Raw genomic sequence first — 20,672 nt, forward strand, 5'->3', positions numbered from 1 at the left:
CCATCCATCCAACGTCATGGAGGATTTGGACGGATCCAGATCCCCTACTGCCGAGCTGCTCGGCAAGACTGTGCTGCCCAGACACAGGGCTATTCGCAATTATCGCTCGCCTTACCCCCACTCGGGCAAGGCGTTTGGGTAGGGGTAAGGTGAACATTGCGCATAGCCCCGTGTCAAGTTAGTACGGTCCTATCGAGCAACTCAACAATAGAGGATCCAAATTCGATTTGGACACGCATCCCTAGGTGTTGATAAGTGTTAGGATGCGTGTCTAGGTCTTCCGAACCGTTGGATAGATAATTGGAGAAGAGTTGGACGCCCAAGTAATTGGAGAGGATCTGATTAGAAATATGATCAATGTACTTGAGACATGTGGTGACATCTCGATAGTCCATTCCATAGATCCTGTGGTCCAACAGAAGAGAAGATTTTAGTACATGTGCATGTGCCGAACAAGTTTCTAGAACTTAAAAATGTAAAAATTTAATGAGGTTAATTAACTGTAAAATGAAGTTTGATAATGAGTAATGACAATGATTAGAGTAAAGACCTTGATTAACATAAATCGTTAGTGGGTCAGTCCAGCCGATATATCGTCGCAATCCAAAATATCGTAAACGGTTCTCGCTGCTGGCTACTCCGTAAGTCCGTAGTTGTGTACGCTGTAAGTTGTGGGTTGTGTGACCCAATCTTGAAACAGTCGCAACGGCAGATCCTGCGATAAAACCTCACTGTCTCACTTTCTTTTCAACTCCCGAGGTTTCTCCCTCTCTCTCTTTCACAGACACTGTGTGTAGTGGTGGGGAAAGAGCGCAGTGGGCGCATTGCGCACCACTGACCACTGACCACACGACTCTGGGTTTCTACTTCTGATGCTGGTTCCTCACAAACACACACACACTCTCTCTCTCTCTCTCTTCCTCTCTTTGTATCTGTGGTCTCTCGCTTTCGTTTTCAGTGAGGGTCCCGCTACGCTTATCTTTCCTTTTCAGTGATGATTAGAAGCTTTCTCTCTCGCGTTTACTCTTTAAATGGCACTATTGCTGAATAGCAGTTCGTTCCAACTTCAAATGCAGATTTTGCAGTCGTGTCTGTTGAGCTGAGCTAGGGTTTTCGGTAGTAGTTTCGACCTGATTTGGTTGCTGAGCAGGTCTAATTGTTTTCATTTTTTATATAAACGAGAGGAATGTCAGGTTAAGATTGGATGAGAAATTCGAAAGGTTTCGCGCTATTTGATGAATTTTGTGCCTGGAGATGGATCGTCCTTCTCTGATCAATGCTGGCTCTTTCCCCTCTGCGAATGCTTCGTCGTATGGTTTAACTGAGATTTGGCCGTTTTCTCTTAACGGAGGTGGCGTTGTTGGTGGTAGTGATCAACCAGGTAGTATGTTGGGATTGCAGAGGAATCATTTCGGTCAGAATTTGGCTGGATTTGTGGAGACTACAGGGAGTGGGATTGTGAATCGGGATGTGTCAGTCGATGAGTCAACGGTTACGGAGCAGAGTGGGAGCCGTGGTAGAGGTAGAAGGAAACGTAGAGATGCGGCTTCGGAAGATGAGTCTTCTAAGCTTGTTTCTACTAGCAGTGGCAATGACATGGTATTCACCTGGTTATTGTATTTGTTTTTTTTTTCACTCAATAATATCTAATCGGTCGGTATCTTCACATTTTTACATTTCTTAACTTAGATTTTGTTATGCTCAACTATATTTGAGATTTTTCTAGCTGTGAAACACTTCTGTGTTAGAATCATTGATAATTTCTCAATGTTGCTGGAGTGAGTGATGATTCCTGCATAGTTAATGAATTGGGTTAGAATCAATTATTTTGGATCTGGAAAAGAATTTCTTACACTTGTTTTAATTATTCCTTTGTAAAATTTTAATTTCAATGTAATCTATTCTGGTCCTGTCTGGTTCTTCCAAATTGTGAAAATTGGTTTGTAGAGAATTGAAGTGTAAGACATTGGATAAAGAGTTGATCAGGATATATGTTTTCTCTTTATTAGCTTATTGTATACATAGAATTCATTTGATTCATGGCTCCTAGTGATGTGGTCCTTATATGATTTTCCATTTTAGCAAAATGATTCTGGTGGTAAACGTCAAAAGGTCTCAGGATCTGGACATGAAAATGGCGATTCAAAAGCTGACGTGGAAGCAAATTCAGGTACTGGCGATAAACAAGCGGAACAAAGCTCAAGACCTAAGCAAGATTACATCCATGTTCGAGCAAGAAGGGGTCAAGCTACTGATAGCCACAGCCTAGCAGAGAGAGTAATCCACTTATTTCCTCTTTACTTGTGCATTTCTGTATATGTCAAATATCAGTGAATGGGATTATAAGATTTTACATGAGAAAGTAGAGCTTAGGATTCAGATAATAAGATTAGCAGGTTTCTATTGTTTTTTAGTAAGTATTACTGTGAGACATTGATAACAAAATGATTGATTACATTCACAAAATGCAAGCAAAAATGCTTATAGATCAATTTGTTGGACAGGCTAGAAGAGAAAAGATTAGCGAGAGGATGAAGATTCTTCAAGATCTGGTCCCTGGTTGTAATAAGGTGCTGTATTGTTGTTCAAGTGCTTATATTGTTAGTTTGTTACTATGCATCTGGGCATGTGGAGATTGAGCTCTATACGTAGAGCATCCAATATGTGTTGGTAAGCTGTTCGTTCTTTGAGCAGGTTATTGGTAAAGCACTTGTCCTTGATGAGATCATTAATTACATTCAATCTCTCCAGCGTCAGGTTGAGGTAAGCATATTTATATATTTTATATTTGCAATGGTTGCTCTTTACCTTGTTGAAACAAGCACAGGTTCTAACAATTCTTTGGATGTTGTAGTTCTTGTCCATGAAGCTTGAAGCTGTTAATTCAAAAATAAGCCCTAGCATTGAAGGATTTCCTCAAAAAGATGTAAGTCTGAATAAACTGTTGAATACGTTATGCATAGAGCTAAATTTTCTTTTGGAAAAGCCAATTTTGTCAATTCCTTGCTGTTATGACTTTTTTTTTTTTTTTTGGGGGGGGGGGGGGATGTTGAGAAAAGCGTATGGTAGACCGAACATCCTCAATGGATTCAATACTAACCCATGAACCTAAGATCTTCACAGACCTTGATATTTTCTATAGAATAGACTTTTATTTTTTAAATATCACAAACAAACATCCAAGTTGTCTATGATTATTTTTCCCTTCATTTATAAAATTAGTTTGAAATGTTGAGTCTAATATTTTGTCCATAGAATAAATCCATTTTAGAATAGCTAGCTTTGTATTTACATTATTTGTACCATATTTTTTAAGAAGTATTTATTATTTATTCATATATGCATGCATGTTGATGGAATCCTAGAGCACCTAATAGTTTAGGTTAGGATTCTCAGGGAAAACCAGGATCACAGGGCAGAAATTGAACCAGAACTGGGATATTTTAGATAACTCAAGATGAAGAAATTTAATGTGGCTGCAATCCAGGTCGAAGGACACCATGAAACTGTGGGTTAAGCTCTCAAAGTTTGGGTCCAATCCAACAGCTGAATTAGGAGTTATGACACTGACTAGAAAATAGCAAATTCCTCAAAACAGATTTAGAAACCTGCAGTCACTTTTGAACAGCATACACAGGCTACTTGGAGACGAAGATCTGAGACTTGTATATAACTAGAAATTTAAAACAGATCATATGTGAAGTCTGCAACAGAATTGGACACAAGAGATTGATCATATCAATGGAAGACACAGAGGTATAGTAATGTAGTCCTAGAATAGGAAATAATCCTACTAGGAGCCAAGTAAAAGCAAGGTCTGGTCAAGCCTGCTGTTTGGGGCTGATTAGGGCAAAATTAGGGTTTAGAATGGGAATTTGGGAATGGGGTTTATATGGTTTTATTCTGCAGGTTTAGGGAGTCATTATGATATAAAAATATCTGGATTTGAAACAGTTTTGAATTCCTGCAGAAATTAGGGTTAGGGTTTCGGGTTTTAGAATTAGGAAAAACAACAAAAACTAGGGTTTAAAGTAGGATTCAGGGGCTGGGGTTGAGGCCGAGTGTTAGAGGGACTAAGGGGAAGGTTCGGCTGCAATATGGGGAATTTCTGATGGCTGAATATGCCTAAACAGAAATTAGGGTTTCTTAGGTTTATGGTGATTAATGGGGAATTAGGGTTTAGAGTGATGGGAAGGGGCAGTAGCTTAGATCGAGTATAGGCAGGGGTGTGAGGGGGCTGTGGCCTGAATCTGGTTGGATTCTGATGAGGGATGAGTGTTTAAAATAACCTAGATGATCTAGGGTTTCAGAAATTCAACTAGAAAACAAGAGGGATCGAATGGGGGGAAAGAGGAATGGAAAAGAAATTTAAATTTAGACTTACAGCAGATATCCACGGCAGCAAATCTAACACTGAAGGATAGAACCACCTTCACAAGGAAAACCTCCCAGCCGTCACGGCGTAAAGAGTCGCAGGATTCCACCCACCCTTCCACCTTAATGTACCCACAAGGATGCAAACACTCTTGAAGAGCAGGGAGCAGCAGCAGCAATCGGCCAGCAGCAGAAAACAATGTTTTAATTCAAATATCAATATGTGGGGGAGCCTCCCACGATCCCTTTACTTATAATAAAGGCCTAAGGCCAAATCCTATTACAACTTAAAGGCCTCTCCTTCACAAAATCGTGGAAGGGAGAGGTTTAAATCTAATTGGACTAATTTAAAACTTAAAATGTCCTAACTACCCCTACTAACTTAAAATAAAAGAATATAACTTAAAAACAACTAATTTAAAGAAGATTCCATAGCAACCAATAGGATATAAGAACCTATTAACCAATAGGAACACTTCACTTAAATTAGACCCATTGAACCAATTGGATGCAACCAATTCTAACCCGGTTCAATCGAAAAACAAGAAAATAAACTAAGTATGGAAAATATAAATCCTAACCTACGGCTCCCTAGTCAAACCCTAGGTTCAGGGTTTCTTCTTCTTCTTCTTCTTCCTTCTTGGAGCTGCATCAACTCTCCCCGTCTTGAAAGCATTCATCCCCGATGAATGGCTGGAGATCATAGAATGGTCTTCCCAATCAGGATTGAGTCTCTTGAGTTCATCTTCAGCGGTTGGCCCAAGCTTGTATGCGGACAACAGCTCTTTGGAGGATGAAGAAGGTTGCAGTTCTGGCTGGACAGCAGCCTTTTGCCGTACCACATGAACACCTCGTAACTCATCATCGTCAAGATAATTAGCCACATCATACTCATCATTAGGAGGGAGTGGGTGAATGCAATTTGCGTCTTGGTCGTCGTCTTCACCTTGAACTTCTTCCTTTTCAGCCACGTTAATGGGCTTCTTCTTATGTGGGCAGTCCCTAGCAATGTGTCCTTTGTCTTGACAGTAGTAACAAGTGAAGGGATCATTTCGGCCCATAGGAGCTTTGCCCTTATCACCCACACGTGGGGGAACAGCAGGGCGAGATGTGCTGCCTATGGAGGAACCTTGTTTTGAGGTGCTATTGTTGATGTAGGCCGGCTTGGAAGTAGAACCCGGCTGTTTACTTGAAGCTAATAGCTCCTCTGCTTTCAAGGCCTTCTCAAAACAATCTCAAACGTCCACAACGTCAACCACTCCAATTGTCCTGTTGATCTCACTTGACAAACCCAACCTGAACCTGGAAAGCATTTGGATGCCCTCCTCCCTAATGCCAGTGCGAGAAGAAAGAGCATCGAATTGCCTCATGTACTCAGTTACAGTCATGGTTCCTTGGCGGAGGGAGTTGAACTTATCCTGCAACTGAGACCTGAAGTGCCTTGGTAAGTATTGCTTGCTCAGGTCATATTTCATGTCTTCCCAAGAGCGGGGTGCAGTACCATTAAAGTCCATCTCCCTTTCAGCAGTTCTCCACCACTCACGGGCAGGTCCGACAAGTTTAGCACGGACTAACTTCATTTTCCCTTCTTCAGATAGATCATACCAGTAGAAATAATCTTCTATTGCGGCAAGCCAATCATAAAATACCTGAGGGTCAGAGTTACCATCGAATTCTTTCAGATCAAGCTTCACTTTTTGGTTGCCTGTATAGCGCCTATTATTACCCTGGTCTCCAGTGAAGTAGGACCTCATATACTCTTCAAAAGTAGGCTGTCAAGCTCTGTCTCTGTCCCGGTCTTCTCTATCTCTGTCTCTGTAGCCTTGGTGGTGATCTCTGTGTTCCCGAGAAGGTTCAGGGGCATATCTAGGTCTGTCCCGACGATCTCTATAATAATCTCTATCATCCATGTCATCTCGGTCAGTCCTGAATCTGTCTCTATGACCTTTGTGTCCATCTCTGGAGCTCCCATCTCTGTCAGGCAGCCGCTGTACCACTGAGTGGAGTTGGTACCTGTCTTCTTCTATGGGTACATTGTTGTCCCCATTAAGTGTAAGTTGTCTATGCTCAATGGCTTGCAGCCTCTCAGCCATAGCTCTCTGTTCAGCTCTAACGTCTTCAAACACAGTCTTTTGGTCAGTAGTAAATTTCCAAAACATCTCTAACATGGCTGCCATAGGGTCGACTGGTTGTGGCAGTACCGGGTTGCCATGTTCGTCCATGGCTCTGATACCAAAATAATGTAGTCCTAGAATAGGAAATAATCCTACTAGGAGCCAAGTAAAAGCAAGGTCTGGTCAAGCCTGTTGTTTGGGGCTGATTAGGGCAAAATTAGGGTTTAGAATGGGAATTTGGGAATGGGGTTTATATGGTTTTATTCTGCAGGTTTAGGGGGTCATTATGATATAAAAATATCTGGATTTGAAACAGTTTTGAATTCCTGCAGAAATTAGGGTTAGGGTTTCGGGTTTTAGAATTAGGAAAAACAACAAGAACTAGGGTTTAAAGTAGGATTCAGGGGCTGGGGTTGAGGCCGAGTGTTAGAGGGATTAAGGGGAAGGTTCGGCTGCAATATGGGGAATTTCTGATGGCTGAATATGCCTAACCAGAAATTAGGGTTTCTTAGGTTTATGGTGATTAATGGGGAATTAGGGTTTAGGGTGATGGGAAGGGGCAGCAGCTTAGATCGAGTATAGGCAGGGGTGTGAGGGGGCTGTGGACTGAAGCTGGTTGGATTCTGATGAGGGATGAGTGTTTAAAATAACCTAGATGATCTAGGGTTTCAGAAATTCAACTAGAAATCAAGAGGGATCGAATGGGCGGAAAGAGGAATGGAACAGAAATTTAAATTTAGACTTACAGCAGATATCCACGGCAGCAAATCTAACACTAAAGGATAGAACCACCTTCACAAGGAAAGCCTCCCAGCCGTCACGGCGTAAAGAGTCGCAGGATTCCACCCACCCTTCCACCTTGATGTACCCACAAGGATGCAAACACTCTTGAAGAGCAAGGAGCAGCAGCAGCAATCGGCCAGCAGCAGAAAACAGTGTTTTAATTCAAATATCAATATGTGGGGGAGCCTCCCACGATCCCTTTATTTATAATAAAGGCCTAAGGCCAAATCCTATTACAACTTAAAGGCCTCTCCTTCACAAAATCGTGGAAGGGAGAGGTTTAAATCTAATTGGACTAATTTAAAACTTAAAATGTCCTAACTACCCCTACTAACTTAAAATAAAAGAATATAACTTAAAAACAACTAATTTAAAGAAGATTCCATAGCAGCCAATAGGATATAAGAACCTATTAACCAATAGGAACACTTCACTTAAATTAGACCCATTGAACCAATTGGATGCAACCAATTCTAACCCGGTTCAATCGAAAAACAAGAAAATAAACTAAGTATGGAAAATATAAATCCTAACCTACGGCTCCCTAGTCAAACCCTAGGTTCAGGGTTTCTTTTTCTTCTTCTTCTTCCTTCTTGGAGCTGCATCATAGAGTCTACCAACAGTGTGGTGATTTGATAGATGGAACAAGTGAGGAAAAACTTACCACTGAAGAATTTGGACTAAATTATAAACAAAGGAAAAAAATAAGAAGAAGAAGAAGAAGGATATGGTTGAGCCTCCCACTCGAACCTAGGTTAGAATCCCACTAGGGTTTCTGCGTCTCACAGTTTAACAGCATAACAGCAATTCTTTTCTCAAACTTCATATCACGGGAGCTGACACAACCCCTCTCTTGTATTAATAGCCTTCAAATCCTCTTCTTGCATGGGAGGAAACCACTTACAAATTGGAAACTAAATAAAGTAAAAAACTGTCCTAATCTAGATTACATAAAAAATAGTAACTTAAACTAAATAAAATCTTGAAACTGAAAGTGAATTAATGTGTAGTAATAACTAAAATAACAACTACTATTACATAAAGAATCTTTATCAAAATAGAAACTAACTAAAAGCTATTAAAGTCCCCCACGCAAGGACTGTAACTTCTCCAGAAAATATCTCCATGTAATCAAGAATGGGTCCCACAGAATATTTTCAAGGAATTTTTTTTGGGTAACATTTTCAAGGAATTCTTTTCCATGCAAGTAACTAATGGGCCCCACAAACATGACCAAATAATCCTTAAGAACTGCTGGACAATGACAGAAATAGGGCCTGGTTTATGGTCTTAATAATATTAGAATATGGGCCCACAAACACTGGATCAATGAGAACAAAATCTGGACAGGCTTCTCCCATCAATCTACATCACATGTCCTGCAAGTTTTGCATCTCTATCTTAGATTTTCTGCAGTATCAATGTCTTCCATGCATTTTTTTGTGCCTCTCTTGAAGTGGCATTGTCATTTGCCAGTACTCCCTCACTACAGATAGTTTTAACCTCCAATTTTACTGGTCTTTATGGTCAGTGCCTCATGTAGCGAAAATGGCAGGGGGACCCAAGCACCTGCAAAGTGGTCTAGAGCAAGCACTTTCACTAATTAAATGCTAACTAAGGCAGAAAAGGGCAAAAGAATTAAGAGAAAATATGATCCTCAAGTGACCTCCATTATTAATTTAAGAGCACTTTATAGTTGAAGATTTGGGGGAAAATACCCTGAATATGATCTTACAGCAATCCTCAAATAAATAGCAGTATTTGAAGATTTTTCCCCCCCGATATTTTCTTAGTACGTACATATTAATGGAAGAAGGGTTTCTGGTCTGCCAGTCCCCATTCAAAGTCTTGGTGGGGTGCCTTACTTCTGCCACGTGGCAGATCGGATTGGGCTGAAATTTTGTGGACAGGTAGACCCAAGGTTCCTAGATATCCAATGGTCGAATTTGTCATTTGACCCTTCTATGTGGTAGAATTAGGTGTTTAAACCAGAGACACCCTTACCTGGTCTGTCAACCAAGGATACTTTTGCCTAAATTTAATAATAAAATTAATATATGATCTCCTTGCTTCACCCAGTTCCTTTAAGTCTTTAACCACTTTGATAGTAGTTTGTGAATTTCCTTCTTTCCTCCTGAAACAAGATAGCTGGATTTTCTTTAGCATTGGATTGTTGTTGTCTTGATTCATTTAATTCATTATTGAAGAATGGCAAAATTATGAAACAAAAAGGAGTAGAAAATTGTTGTTTAAAAATGGGTCAAAAGAGGAGATGATTGGTTGGAGATGCTTCATTTATGAATTATTGATCTATCTATTTAACAAGTTAAATTTTGTGTTTCAGTTCGGTGGACAATCATTTGGTACCACTGGAATGGCATTCAATTCACAAGAAACAAGGGAATTTGGTCAAGAATCACCACAGGAGTGGCTGCACATGCAGGTTGGTAGCGGTTTTGAAAGAGCAACATAGTTCTAGGAAATCCTCATCAGTTGGCAATAAGGGCATCAAACAACCTGTTCCCTCCATTATGACCGTCAACAAATATTTCCCCATGTCTTAATTTATCGTGGGACCTTATTATTGTTTTCAACATCTGGTATGGAGCTGTTTCTTTGTTTATACGCGTGAGCTTGAATTGAAAATTTGAGCAGCCTCCATTACTGTGTTGGAAAATCCATTCTTTTACCTTCATATATCATCTAACGGGAATTTCCTTTTCTCTGTTGTATCGGTAAACTTAATTCAGAACTTTCTTCTATGAATAGTTCCTGAACTTTTTTCTATGACCTAACCAAAGAAGGAATTTTTCTTAGTTTCTAAAGGCTTCTCTCTTGTATTAATCTTGCTTTTGATTTTTTGCACTCAGGAAGTTCAGGGCTCAATATATTGTTCTTTGTTCAGTTCTGTTTGGTTTCTTCATGCCCATTATCCTTCTTCCTCGGATGAAGTTTAGTAATACTAACTCAACTGTACACAACTCAACTGAGCCTTTTTTTTTTAATCTAAAAAAATGTAAATGAATATGTAAAAAAGGAAAAGTCTTACATGGGAAGGGAAAAATGTGACATCACCTTTGCTTTCTCGTGAGGACACTGATTCGCCATGACAGTGGTCTAAATATTTGATTGTGTTCTTCTAAATCAGAGTGTATTCAGTGGAATAATGTTTTCAAATACCAAGGGGTGATGTGACCTATTCTACTTCATTTTGATGCTGGGTACAGGCCTCATGAATGTGCTTTTTTAAAAGAAATAAATATATACAATAGGATCAATTAAATTAAGGAAGAAAAATTGTCTTATGTTGAATAATGCCTTAGTATGGATAGACCATAACTATCCTAGTTCATCATACATAATACCAAAAATGCATTTTTCATTTTAAATTTGCAAATTGACAATTCTTCATGACATAGTAAGTTAACAATCATCCAGAAATTGGTGGTGGGTAAGAGAAGGGTGGGTGTGTTGGGGGGGGGAGGGGGGGGGGGCATGACAAATACCATACTCTCTGTGACTGTTGCCAAGAATTCCCCCCCCCCTGGGTAGAGGGTGGGAAGTAATTGACTTGATGTCCTATCCTGTTTGATCGGGGTTTAATCTATTACAAGGCTTCAGTGTACTGGGCTTCCTTGTCAATCGAGCTTCTTCAGGTGCTGATTCCAGTAGAATGAGTCAATGAGATACCCTCACTACCAAAGCTCTGATCTGCTCCTTGAGAAACTTTTATCCTCCTTGTGGCCTTGTCTTTCACACTTGTTTCATCAAAAGAAGCACAAATTTGTTTATTAATTATTATTTAAACAAGTTGTGTCCCTGAAAATGAGGTGCACACTTGAGGCATCAAATGCGCAAATGTCTCATGTGAACACATATAGTAGAAACATCCCCCCTTGGCACCTGTTGTATGTTTATGCCTTTTAATAAGCTCCATGGTGTTCTCTGATTGCCTCATCCCAGGGTGTCCCTCAAGGCACATACACCCTGAGCACATCTGAAATCCTTGAATTGGGATAACTGATTATTCATACCTGGACTCTTGTTCCTACGGACTTCAATCAGGGACTCTTGCATCTGAGCAGTGTCATTTAATACCTTTACTTCTTATAATTGGAACATATCAAATATTCCTTTTTTCCTTCCGTAGATGTGGAATTTTCTCAGTAAATTTCTTTTGGGAACTTGTTTTTTTGCTACCTTTTGGAATATGTTGGTATTGGCTTATCTTTTGGTATGGTTTGTAAACATCTATTTTTTTGTGTTCCCCCCTCCCCCCCGGGTGGTTATTAGTGATGTAGTAGAGTGTAGGGACCATTGAAATAGGACTTCTCTTTTCAAGTCTGTTGGTCAAGTGGATTTCCTATGAGGGTAAGTTGATATTAATTTTGTTCATTCTTTTAACTAATATATTGTTGTAATTTCTGAAATCAAATGTATACAATGCTTTCTTGATCTTCTTCAATGCTTATTAGGGTCATCTCTCTTGGAACTATGTGTTAGGTCTTTTGCACTTATGCGATATAGAAAGTGTTTTTAGAATTTTGCACCCAAAGTTGTTGGGATTCATATTTGAGTATTGTTAGTTTTTACTGTTATCCTGAGTTAGTTTGGACACTTAAGAAGTTTTTTTTCTTTTATTTTTATTTTTTTGGCTTGATTTTGTTACCAGTACTGTTTGTCAAACCAAAATTTTACAAGTTACATTGGAAATACCAAATATTTAGAACAGAAACCAAAAATAGTTTGAAGGTTTCATTGGAATCAAATGAAGTCAAAAGTTCAAGTTCAGTAGAAATCTCCAAAATTTAATCCCATGGATAGATTTTCTTTCTACCTATCTGTTGAACCCAATGCCTAGCAAATGTGATGTGCTCCAGGAGAGTTATGGCCAAAATACTGGTAGGCTATAATTTCTATGGCACATTTTTTCTTTATGGTAACTTGTTGGGGACTTGCACCTTAAGATTTCTCACATGCCCAAACATATTCTGGTGGACATGTGTGGCAGGGCAAGATTTCTCACATTTTTTTCCTTTTTATGTCCTGCACATAAAAGATACTTGACTAATGTCATTCTTGATTAAATGTGTTCACAGTTTGAAGAATAAACCTGAATTTATGAGTATGGGCATGTGTTGCCCTTTGTTCCGCTTCCCATTAACTTGCTCTTTGACTTGTGTCATATAATATTCCTAAGACTGTACATCATTAGTAACTTTGCCTTTGAAGACTACTTGGAATGTCCTATTCTGTAGTTATATTCAAGTGTGAACGGTCCATAAAGTATGTGGCCATGTTCCTATTTCTGGACTTTGACAGGTTGCCATGTCCATGCTCAATATTCTTGCCTGCATAGTGCTGCTGGCTAGGTATCAGTCTATAACAGTATGTATCTATTTTGGTGTGTTAGGAGTCTTGTTATGAACTCCTTAAACCTCTACTACTGTCATGATTCAATTTCCTATATGCCAATACCCACCAAAGTAACTAGTAATTGCACATCTTTAGTTTGTTCATCCTTACCTAGAATCTTAAATGGCACCCTTGCCATATCTAAAGCTTACCAGCTTTTTATTTTAACCTTATGCTGAGTTTATAAACATCTTTATCTGTCTATAATCCAACTTATGTAGGACTTCCTATGCTTTGACTTGGCCTCATTAAAGCTTTATTTTTATTCTTTCTGTGACTTTATTTATGAAGCCCCAGTATGTGGGGTATGCTGTGTTGTGCTCCATCCTTGTGCTATAACTTAAAACTCTCCCCCCCCCCCCCCCCGAATTGTTATCACCTCCAATTCCTGCCCCCTCCAATTTCCTCTAATTCCTCACATAGGAGTGGAAATGACCACCCTACACCCTGCCCGAACACTGCCCTAGGTGGGGTAGGGTGGTCATTTCTGCTCCATGTGAGGAATTGGAGGGAATTGGAGCGGGCAGCGAATTGGAAGTGATAAAATCCCCACTCATAGTTTAGCTGACTATATTGTCTCAGACCACGAAAGGCCCTTTTTAAGTCCCACTTTTCATCCTCTTTTCAAATCAAAATTACTTCACAGGCTCCATTTTTTACTTTAGTATCCACTAGCTTTTATATTGAGCACAAATAATTTAAGCCCCACTAGCTAATCTACCACCAAACCTCTTTTTGTGATATGTTGCCATTTTCTATGTGTGTTATCCATAGAACCTCCTCCCACTCTGTTAACTGAGCTGGCTATATTGTCTCAGATGCCACATTACCTTCTTTCAAGTCAGTCCCACTTTTCATCTTATTTCAAGATGAAATTACTCCCGAAGACACCATTCTTTACTTTATGATTCCAATGCCTTCCATGAGCATAAATAATTTGAACTGCCGTTCCATATCCTTGGAACAAATATCCAATGAAATTTGAAAATCCATGTTGCATTTGTTAATATGAATGTAGGATTATCAGGTAGACATATTTTTAAGATCAAGGTATCCGAGGCCTCATCTTAGGTTGTTGTTTTGGTTGCGTTGGCCTGTTGTTGACCAAGATGAGCTACCATTGTGGGTTTTTTTTTGTCATGCTTTGTGTGCTTTTACACTGCGTCTTACTGCAGTTTATTATCATCAAGTTCAAATTGAAAAAATGTGTATTACTAAGACTTCAAATGATGTTAATGCTTCAAACAACTTTCAGAAAATATTTGATTTTTTACACATTTGGTGTCAAATTGTCCTTGTGCTTCAAGTATTTTCCATGGAGTTTGGGCCCAACCACACTTACACATGGCAACATTCATCGGTGTGTACAGTTGGTGTGGGAATCCCTCCCTCGTGTATTATCATCAAGTAGACTAAGGCTGTGTTTGGTATGCATTTTAGGTAGAGAATGTGTTCTGAGAAAATTAAAGTGCCGTTTGTAAGCATTTTTCGTTCTTGGATTCCAGAATGTGCCAGAGATTGTAGTCTATTTTGGAACGGGCTTTTTCCCCCATTTCACATTCTCTTTCTTCCTCGTGATTTTCATTCCCATGAAACGAGCTCCTCTTCCTTCCTCTCCCTTTTCTTTTCTTTTTCTTCTTCATGGTCCTGGCTCAACACTGTCAACCTCAAAACTTATAATCCGTGGACGGGTGTCAAACCACTGGTGGGCATGAGGTTTTCAGGCTGAGATCAAGGTTTAGAAGGGGGCAAAGGTTCAAGAAAGGCAATTGTTGCAGAATGCGGTGTAGATCAATGGCAAGTTGAACTTCTTCTTGACTCAGGCAAAGTGGGAGACAAGAAGGAAGAGATTAAGGGCAAGGTCAAGGTTCAGTTGCAGATTTTTTAGAATTTTATGCAAGCTGAGGTTGCAGAGGCCAATGCTGATCTGGCGACTTCAAGGCATATGCTGCAATCCTCGTCGCAGGCTTCCTGAATTTCCCCTTCCCCAAAAGCAGTAGCTGAGGGCCAAACAGGAAAATGAAACTAAAATGACCAAACAGGAAAATTAAGAGAAATGAGTAAAAGATTGCTCCTAGACTTGAGAAATAACTGTCGAAATAAAGATTGAGCTTGGATTCCAGGGAAGGATTGCTCGAGATCCATCCTCGTCATCCCTGCCAAGACATGTGATTCTCTTCTTCGTCCTGGTCTACATGATGACTTTACTCTGACCTGCCTTACCTGGGCACAACAATCTGATTATGCGTTGCTCACTTGCCTCAATAGGAGATTCAATTCCTTGATAGCAAGCCACTTCCTCTATGGAGTTGGATGGGAGAGAGTTGTCCGGTGGTCATTTTTCCGGTTGTTGGAATGGGATAGAGTTGTCCAGCGCCAGCGTCAGAAATTCTAGTCCTCACCAACGCAGCTTGGAGGCTCAGAGTAGATGTTGCCCATTAGATGTTCAATAAAATGCATGAAGGATTTTAAAATAAATGAATGCATTTTGGCTAAACGTGTATCAAAACAATGTTCTCATTCTCACCCAAGAATTCATTCTGTATTCTGAGAATGGGAATGCATACCAAACATATCCTAAATATTAACATAAGTATTAACTTAAATTGAAAGGTCCTAAATGAAATCCATTTTATCCAATCCCCAATCACCCTAAAGCCTTGGGAGCTTTCTTGCGAGACTCTCCATGGATGTAATCAAAGTTATCCGGTTTGTCCTTGTTAACCTCTCTCTCTCTCTCTCTCTCTCTCTCTCTTTCTCTGTGGATTATGGTTCCATTGGGCTGTCAATAAGCTTTATGAGAGCTAAGTTTTGCTGGTAGTGAAATGAAATAAAGTAGGTTATGAAATAAAGTAGGTCATTCTATATCCTAGATATGTACATTACAATAAACTGATGATACAATGCTGATGAATTCCAAACACATAAAACCAGTTTGAATAGATTACTCTTGGTATTGAACTTTGGATGATGAGCTTCAAGAATTTGGCGTTGACCCAAATTGATCTATTATGGGCTCAGGCCAGGCTTAGCCTGGTCATCTCCAAGCTAGCAAAACCTGTTCTGACCCAACAGAAGGTCACGAATCTGTTTCCAATGGTTTCATGGTCTTCATAAAGAAATCCAGGTGAAAACCTATTCCGGCAGCTGTAAGATGAATACTCGTGATAAATTGTTATGAGATTCTTGTATGCTTGGGATTCAATTAAACATTGATCAGTTTCCAGTGCTCCATTTTTACACATTCTTCATCTTGTCCTCTAAAAGATGATACAAACCTTAGTGGAACAACCACTAAATTCTAACAGTATCCCATTTCTTTGGTACCTTACTTCCTGATCTTATTCAGAGGTGAAGTTCTTAACATTGGGTTCTTCCAGCTATCAGCACAAAGCCCTCTCTCAACCAATGGTCCAAGAATCATAAGTTCAACTGAAATGTTGAAATCTGCTACAATAAGCTCATGACCGATGTCTTACGAGAGCATGAACTGAGAGATTAACCAGATTACATATACACAGTGATGTGAAACAATTATAAAATCAACTTGAGGGTTGTACTGTGCCATATGAGCTTCCTCCTTGATTCAAACTACTTCCACTTGACTGGAAATGGGAAACCGCCATCCAGACCACACGTAGCAACAGGATCACAAAGAAAACTACACCTCCAAGCGTGCAAATTACCTGTAGATGACATTCACCACTCATTTCAGTTGATAGAACCAGAGAAACTTCATACCTGATTCTTAATCAAGACTCTTGAGGTTAATGCTTCTTCTCTACAATTGGGAGGGAAACTGGGAAGGGTTTTACTTGCATATATCTGGATAAAATACACAATCGTCGATCTGGTTCCAAGATTAGAAGCTTTTGAGTGGGGGCAGTAACAGGGTTGATTAAATGGGTGACCAATCCCACCCCATTGTTTGGTATGGCCTTATCAATTTTCAAGTCAATTTTTGGTACTGGTTTTTATCCTGTGGGACTTCAGGTCAAAATAAATCCTGCTTATGATTATTCATGGCCCTTTTATTCTTCTATTTTCTCATTAAGAGAATTTCAAACTATTATTTGATGCCCTGCCCCAACCCAGTTGGCCTCTGACTTCACTCTTGGCCCTTCCATATCAATTAAGATTGCACATAAGGTCACTTGGATCAGTTTTGGGCTTTGCTAAAACCCATACAGGACTCACCCTGTCCTGAGAGAAATCACTTCTATTGTCCACAATGAATCCTGATAAGAGAACTCTTAAACTCCAAATTACAATGTTTGTGTCTAACCAATACCTCAAGAAGCGCTTTAACAACAGAAAGCGAAGTCAGAAGAAGAACTCCATCCACTGCAAAAGAAACCTGAATGTTCCCAAAAAAACAAAAAATTCACAAACTCAGACTGCAAATAGGTTGGCACTTCAAAGTCAGGATTAACAGAGTATAGCATGCTTGCTGAAAGCTACCAATATTTTACTTGTAATGGTATCATAATCTCATTTTACACATGTTTCTTTTGATACGGTCGTTCCCTTCTTAATTTTAATGTTATATTCCTTCTTTGAAAATATAAATTAATAATCATCCCTTCCTTTCTGCTTCTTCATCTAATCTAGCTGAGAAATAAATCAGAATTTGTATTTCCCCCTTAGTTTCTTCTGCTTTTCTGATTAAGTTGACTTTTCACGAGTTTCGCCTTTTATAGTGCACGAAGTACTCCACTGCTGCTCTGGTTTAATTTAGGTATCCTTCCCACGCTTCTCATTCCATCAAATAGTCAAATGTGTCCAGAAGAGCTTAATATCATGCACTTTCTCTTGCCACCCCTTTCCCACTCTAAATAAATTAAGCTGTGTTTAGTATGCATTCTTGGAATGTATTCTAAGTTGATAATGCACTCCAAGTGATCATACCAACCACAGCCTTGTCTTCCACCCATGATCCACTATTTATTCAACGTATATTTGTCATCTCATTTTCTCAACCTCAACATTTTGTAGTCCCGAGCACCCCACCCCGTGAAGATCTCAACTCTAAATTGTGGTTAAAGAAAATGAATTATACATCAAAAGCGTTTGAAATTGTATAGTGGACTTTTTTGAAATGAAGGTTGAGTTTGGCATGATTTCTTGTGTTGTGTTTGATATGCATTCTCAAAATAGATTTTAGGTCTAGAATACACTCTGAAGCAAGAGAATAGAGAGAAATCGGGTTTCAGAATACATTCTAAACCTAGAATGTTGGTTTAGAATGTATTCAGAGAATGCATACTAAATCACAGCCTTGGAATGCATTATCGATCTAGAATGCATACCAAATGTAGCATGGTTTACTTCTTGAGAACAATGAAATGACTTCATTCATGTACAGCATGGAATATTGGGATCCTATACTATTTAAGTCCTGGTTTCTACTTTCTCCAATCTGTAAATGACTCCATCAGTTTAACAGTTCGTACTGCACATAAATGGCGTAACAGAGCCTTGAGCTGATGGTAATATCCTATGGGGAAAAAACCCAATTGGTCAAAAAAGAGAGAGAGAGAGAGAGTGCAAGAGTTGGAACAAACTCAGTAATCGTGAACGAATTTTTAAACCTATCAGCTCAATTTCAATAGTCTTCAGTTCACAAAGTACTCAATTAGAGTTCTAAACGAGGGGGATAATAGAAAGGAGCTAAAACCATACCAGCTGCGGAGCTATTGCATGGGGCAATATCGAACGCGTGGCCTTCTTAGCTCTCTTGGAAACCTTTCTGAATATGCTCTGCATAAACCTAAAGAGCAAATCCACACTACTGTCGGAGTCATCTTCCTCGCTTTCATCCTCTATTTCATCATCACCGCCGAAGAAAGCTTCCCCTATCTCTTCTGTTTCTCTTCCCGAAGAAGCGTTCGGCTGCAGACATCAGTTTTCATCATTCTTGATTTCTCAATTTTGTTCCAGAGCTTAAGGTTCATCTAACTGAAGCAACAACTATCAAAATGCACAACAGAGAGAGAGAGAGAGAGAGAGAGAAATAGAGAGAAAGAGAGAGACCTTTCCATTGCAAATACGGCTTCCATGGCATCTTTTGTATTTGAGATGGAGGAAGGAGGGACGAAAAGCGAGGTGAGAGAGCGTGAGATTTATGGGGCTCAATTGGGAACAGCATAGATTGGTAGATGGGAGCACGAGATGTGGAAGCAGGTAGGATACTGCTGCACCTGCCATCGCAAATAAATCTATCTATGGCTTAAAAAAACCTTCGTATTATGCTGCTTCCATGGCAATATGGCATCTGTTGTAATGCTTTTGCAGAAGATTGTCGCGAGCTTAAAAGCACAAAAAATCTCACGTCTGGTTGTCTGGGAAGGGTTATGAAAATCAGAATCGAGGTTTGAATCGGTCAGTAACGATTCTAATCTAAATCATCCGAAATCGTTTGGAATCAACTGGAATTGGTCGGAATCGTCTGGATTGGCCACAGACTCACAGCCTCTCCGATCCAAATAAGCGATGCAATTCCGATTTTTTTAATCGTCAGGACGGGAGTCTAACGCAAAGTCGCGGTTCATAGATTTGAGAGCGGATTGGCCGAGTCCAGGTTTCCATTTAAAAATGGGTTTTTTTTTTAAACCCTTTTTACCGTTTGCCCATACCGATTCATCGATATCGGATCGCTCATGGATCGAGATCGGGAAGATCGGGCGAATCCGCCAATCCGATACCAATCACTTAAACCATGATTCCAGCCGGTGCTTCCAGGCCATTCTAATTGATTCTTGCCGATATTTAATTGATATTGACTGATCCCGATCTCTCGGAATCATGGAGCATAAAATCTTTGGCAAAAGTTTTCGTGCACGGTCGTGTATGGTGCACGATCATGTCTTCAACCGTTGGATGAGGATGAGGATGAGGAACCGTGTATTGTACACGATCATGTTTATCCAACGGCTGAAAGCACGATCGTGCACATGCATGGCCGTGTATGAAAACTCTCCCCAACTTCTTTCAAGAAAAAAAATACATAACAGATAGGGAAAAAGGAGCCAAGTCTGGGAGCACGGCCCTTGTGCCTACGCCCCAGCTAATGGGAGAGCACACGCAGGCCTCGTGTAGGGGATAGGGGCACAATGGTCATTTCATATGCCCTTGTGTCTAGACGCAAGGGCCACAATCCCCAACAGAGAATCCTCACCCCAAAAAAATAATATTAAAAAAAAAGTTTAAGATAATGGTTGCATCTAGAGGCAACTCCTCTTTTTTTTGTGTGTGTGAGACTGACTTACCACGAGGCATTGCATTAGGGGAAAGCTTTCTTTTACCCCAAGAAAGGTTAAGCCATCATCTTAGGGTTCTAAAACATCGATCCTCTTCTTATTGGACAAAATCAATAATACCCTTCTCTTGATGCGCAATATCTTCTCCCATCCATTCAAAAGTCGCAGACAAAGGATTCCCCATTGCCATGGCTTAAGGAAAACTCGATTTCATTACAGAATCTCAAACTGACGTTGATCTTAGTAGGAGTTCGTAGAATTTCATGCCCACACATTTAGAATGTTACTTTCTAAATGGATAAAGAGGATATAGCCCGTGGGCTGGGGTTCCACGATCCGAAGTTGCATAATCAGGCCTCGTTGGCCTAGCGCTTACTTAAGGAAGTTGATTCACCTTGGGCTATATTAGTGAAATCATTATGCTATCCCAACACTTATTTTATGCATGCTCCTATGGGTTTTAAAGTCTCTTGGGCGTGGCGAAGTATACTTGAAGGGCACAAAGTTCTTATTGTTGGTTTGATTTGGCAGGTGGAAACTAGAGATCAAATCAAACTTTGGGATGACAATTGAGTGCCTTCTGCACTAGGATTTAAACTGCAGCACCCAAAGCCCCCAAATGGCCTACTTACTTGGGTTACCGATATTATTGATCAACCAAATAGGAGATGGATCACTGATCGTATCGAATCTACCTTTCATATTGATGATCATAGAGCTATTCTTC

The 20,672-nt window shown here is 39.8% G+C and overlaps 2 protein-coding genes across 3 annotated transcripts; one reads left to right on the forward strand and one right to left on the reverse strand.

Moving 5' to 3' along the window:
• Window positions 1–947: 947 nt before the first annotated feature.
• On the forward strand, window positions 948–10,039 carry LOC122638283 (transcription factor BHLH089-like). 2 transcript variants are annotated; one of them, XM_043831169.1, is made up of 6 exons: window positions 948–1,599; window positions 2,083–2,277; window positions 2,505–2,570; window positions 2,695–2,763; window positions 2,855–2,926; window positions 9,616–10,039. In XM_043831169.1, the coding sequence occupies exons 1-6, from the start codon at window positions 1,255–1,257 to the stop codon at window positions 9,742–9,744; spliced, it is 876 nt and encodes a 291-aa protein (XP_043687104.1). In that variant the 5' UTR covers window positions 948–1,254; the 3' UTR covers window positions 9,745–10,039. The 2 variants fall into 2 exon arrangements, with proteins under 2 accessions (XP_043687104.1, XP_043687105.1); XM_043831170.1 differs by having other exon boundaries at window positions 2,086–2,277.
• A 5,944-nt stretch (window positions 10,040–15,983) lies between these two features.
• On the reverse strand, window positions 15,984–18,919 carry LOC122638284 (protein SHORT HYPOCOTYL IN WHITE LIGHT 1). The gene is made up of 4 exons (XM_043831171.1): window positions 18,720–18,919; window positions 18,369–18,578; window positions 16,978–17,043; window positions 15,984–16,372 (listed from the first exon to the last, which is right to left on the reverse strand). Exons 1-4 carry the CDS (start codon window positions 18,891–18,893, stop codon window positions 16,229–16,231), a joined length of 594 nt encoding a protein of 197 aa, XP_043687106.1. The 5' UTR covers window positions 18,894–18,919; the 3' UTR covers window positions 15,984–16,228.
• Window positions 18,920–20,672: the final 1,753 nt, after the last annotated feature.

Source organism: Telopea speciosissima, chromosome 8 (assembly GCF_018873765.1).
Source record: "Telopea speciosissima isolate NSW1024214 ecotype Mountain lineage chromosome 8, Tspe_v1, whole genome shotgun sequence".
In the NCBI taxonomy this organism is placed as follows: Eukaryota; Viridiplantae; Streptophyta; class Magnoliopsida; order Proteales; family Proteaceae; genus Telopea; species Telopea speciosissima.

Excerpts from the sequence above, each read along its gene's own strand:
- LOC122638283 (XM_043831169.1), top strand. The coding sequence starts at position 1,255 with ATGGATCGTCCTTCTCTGATCAATGCTGGCTCTTTCCCCTCTGCGAAT. Across the intron at positions 2,571-2,694 it reads TGGTCCCTGGTTGTAATAAG|GTTATTGGTAAAGCACTTGT; the intron begins GTGCTGTATTGT and ends TTCTTTGAGCAG. Across the intron at positions 2,927-9,615 it reads AAGGATTTCCTCAAAAAGAT|TTCGGTGGACAATCATTTGG; the intron begins GTAAGTCTGAAT and ends TTTGTGTTTCAG.
- LOC122638284 (XM_043831171.1), bottom strand. The coding sequence starts at position 18,893 with ATGGCAGGTGCAGCAGTATCCTACCTGCTTCCACATCTCGTGCTCCCA. Across the intron at positions 18,579-18,719 it reads GCCGTATTTGCAATGGAAAG|CCGAACGCTTCTTCGGGAAG; the intron begins GTCTCTCTCTTT and ends TGATGTCTGCAG. Across the intron at positions 16,373-16,977 it reads TTGTTAAAGCGCTTCTTGAG|GTAATTTGCACGCTTGGAGG; the intron begins GTATTGGTTAGA and ends TGTCATCTACAG.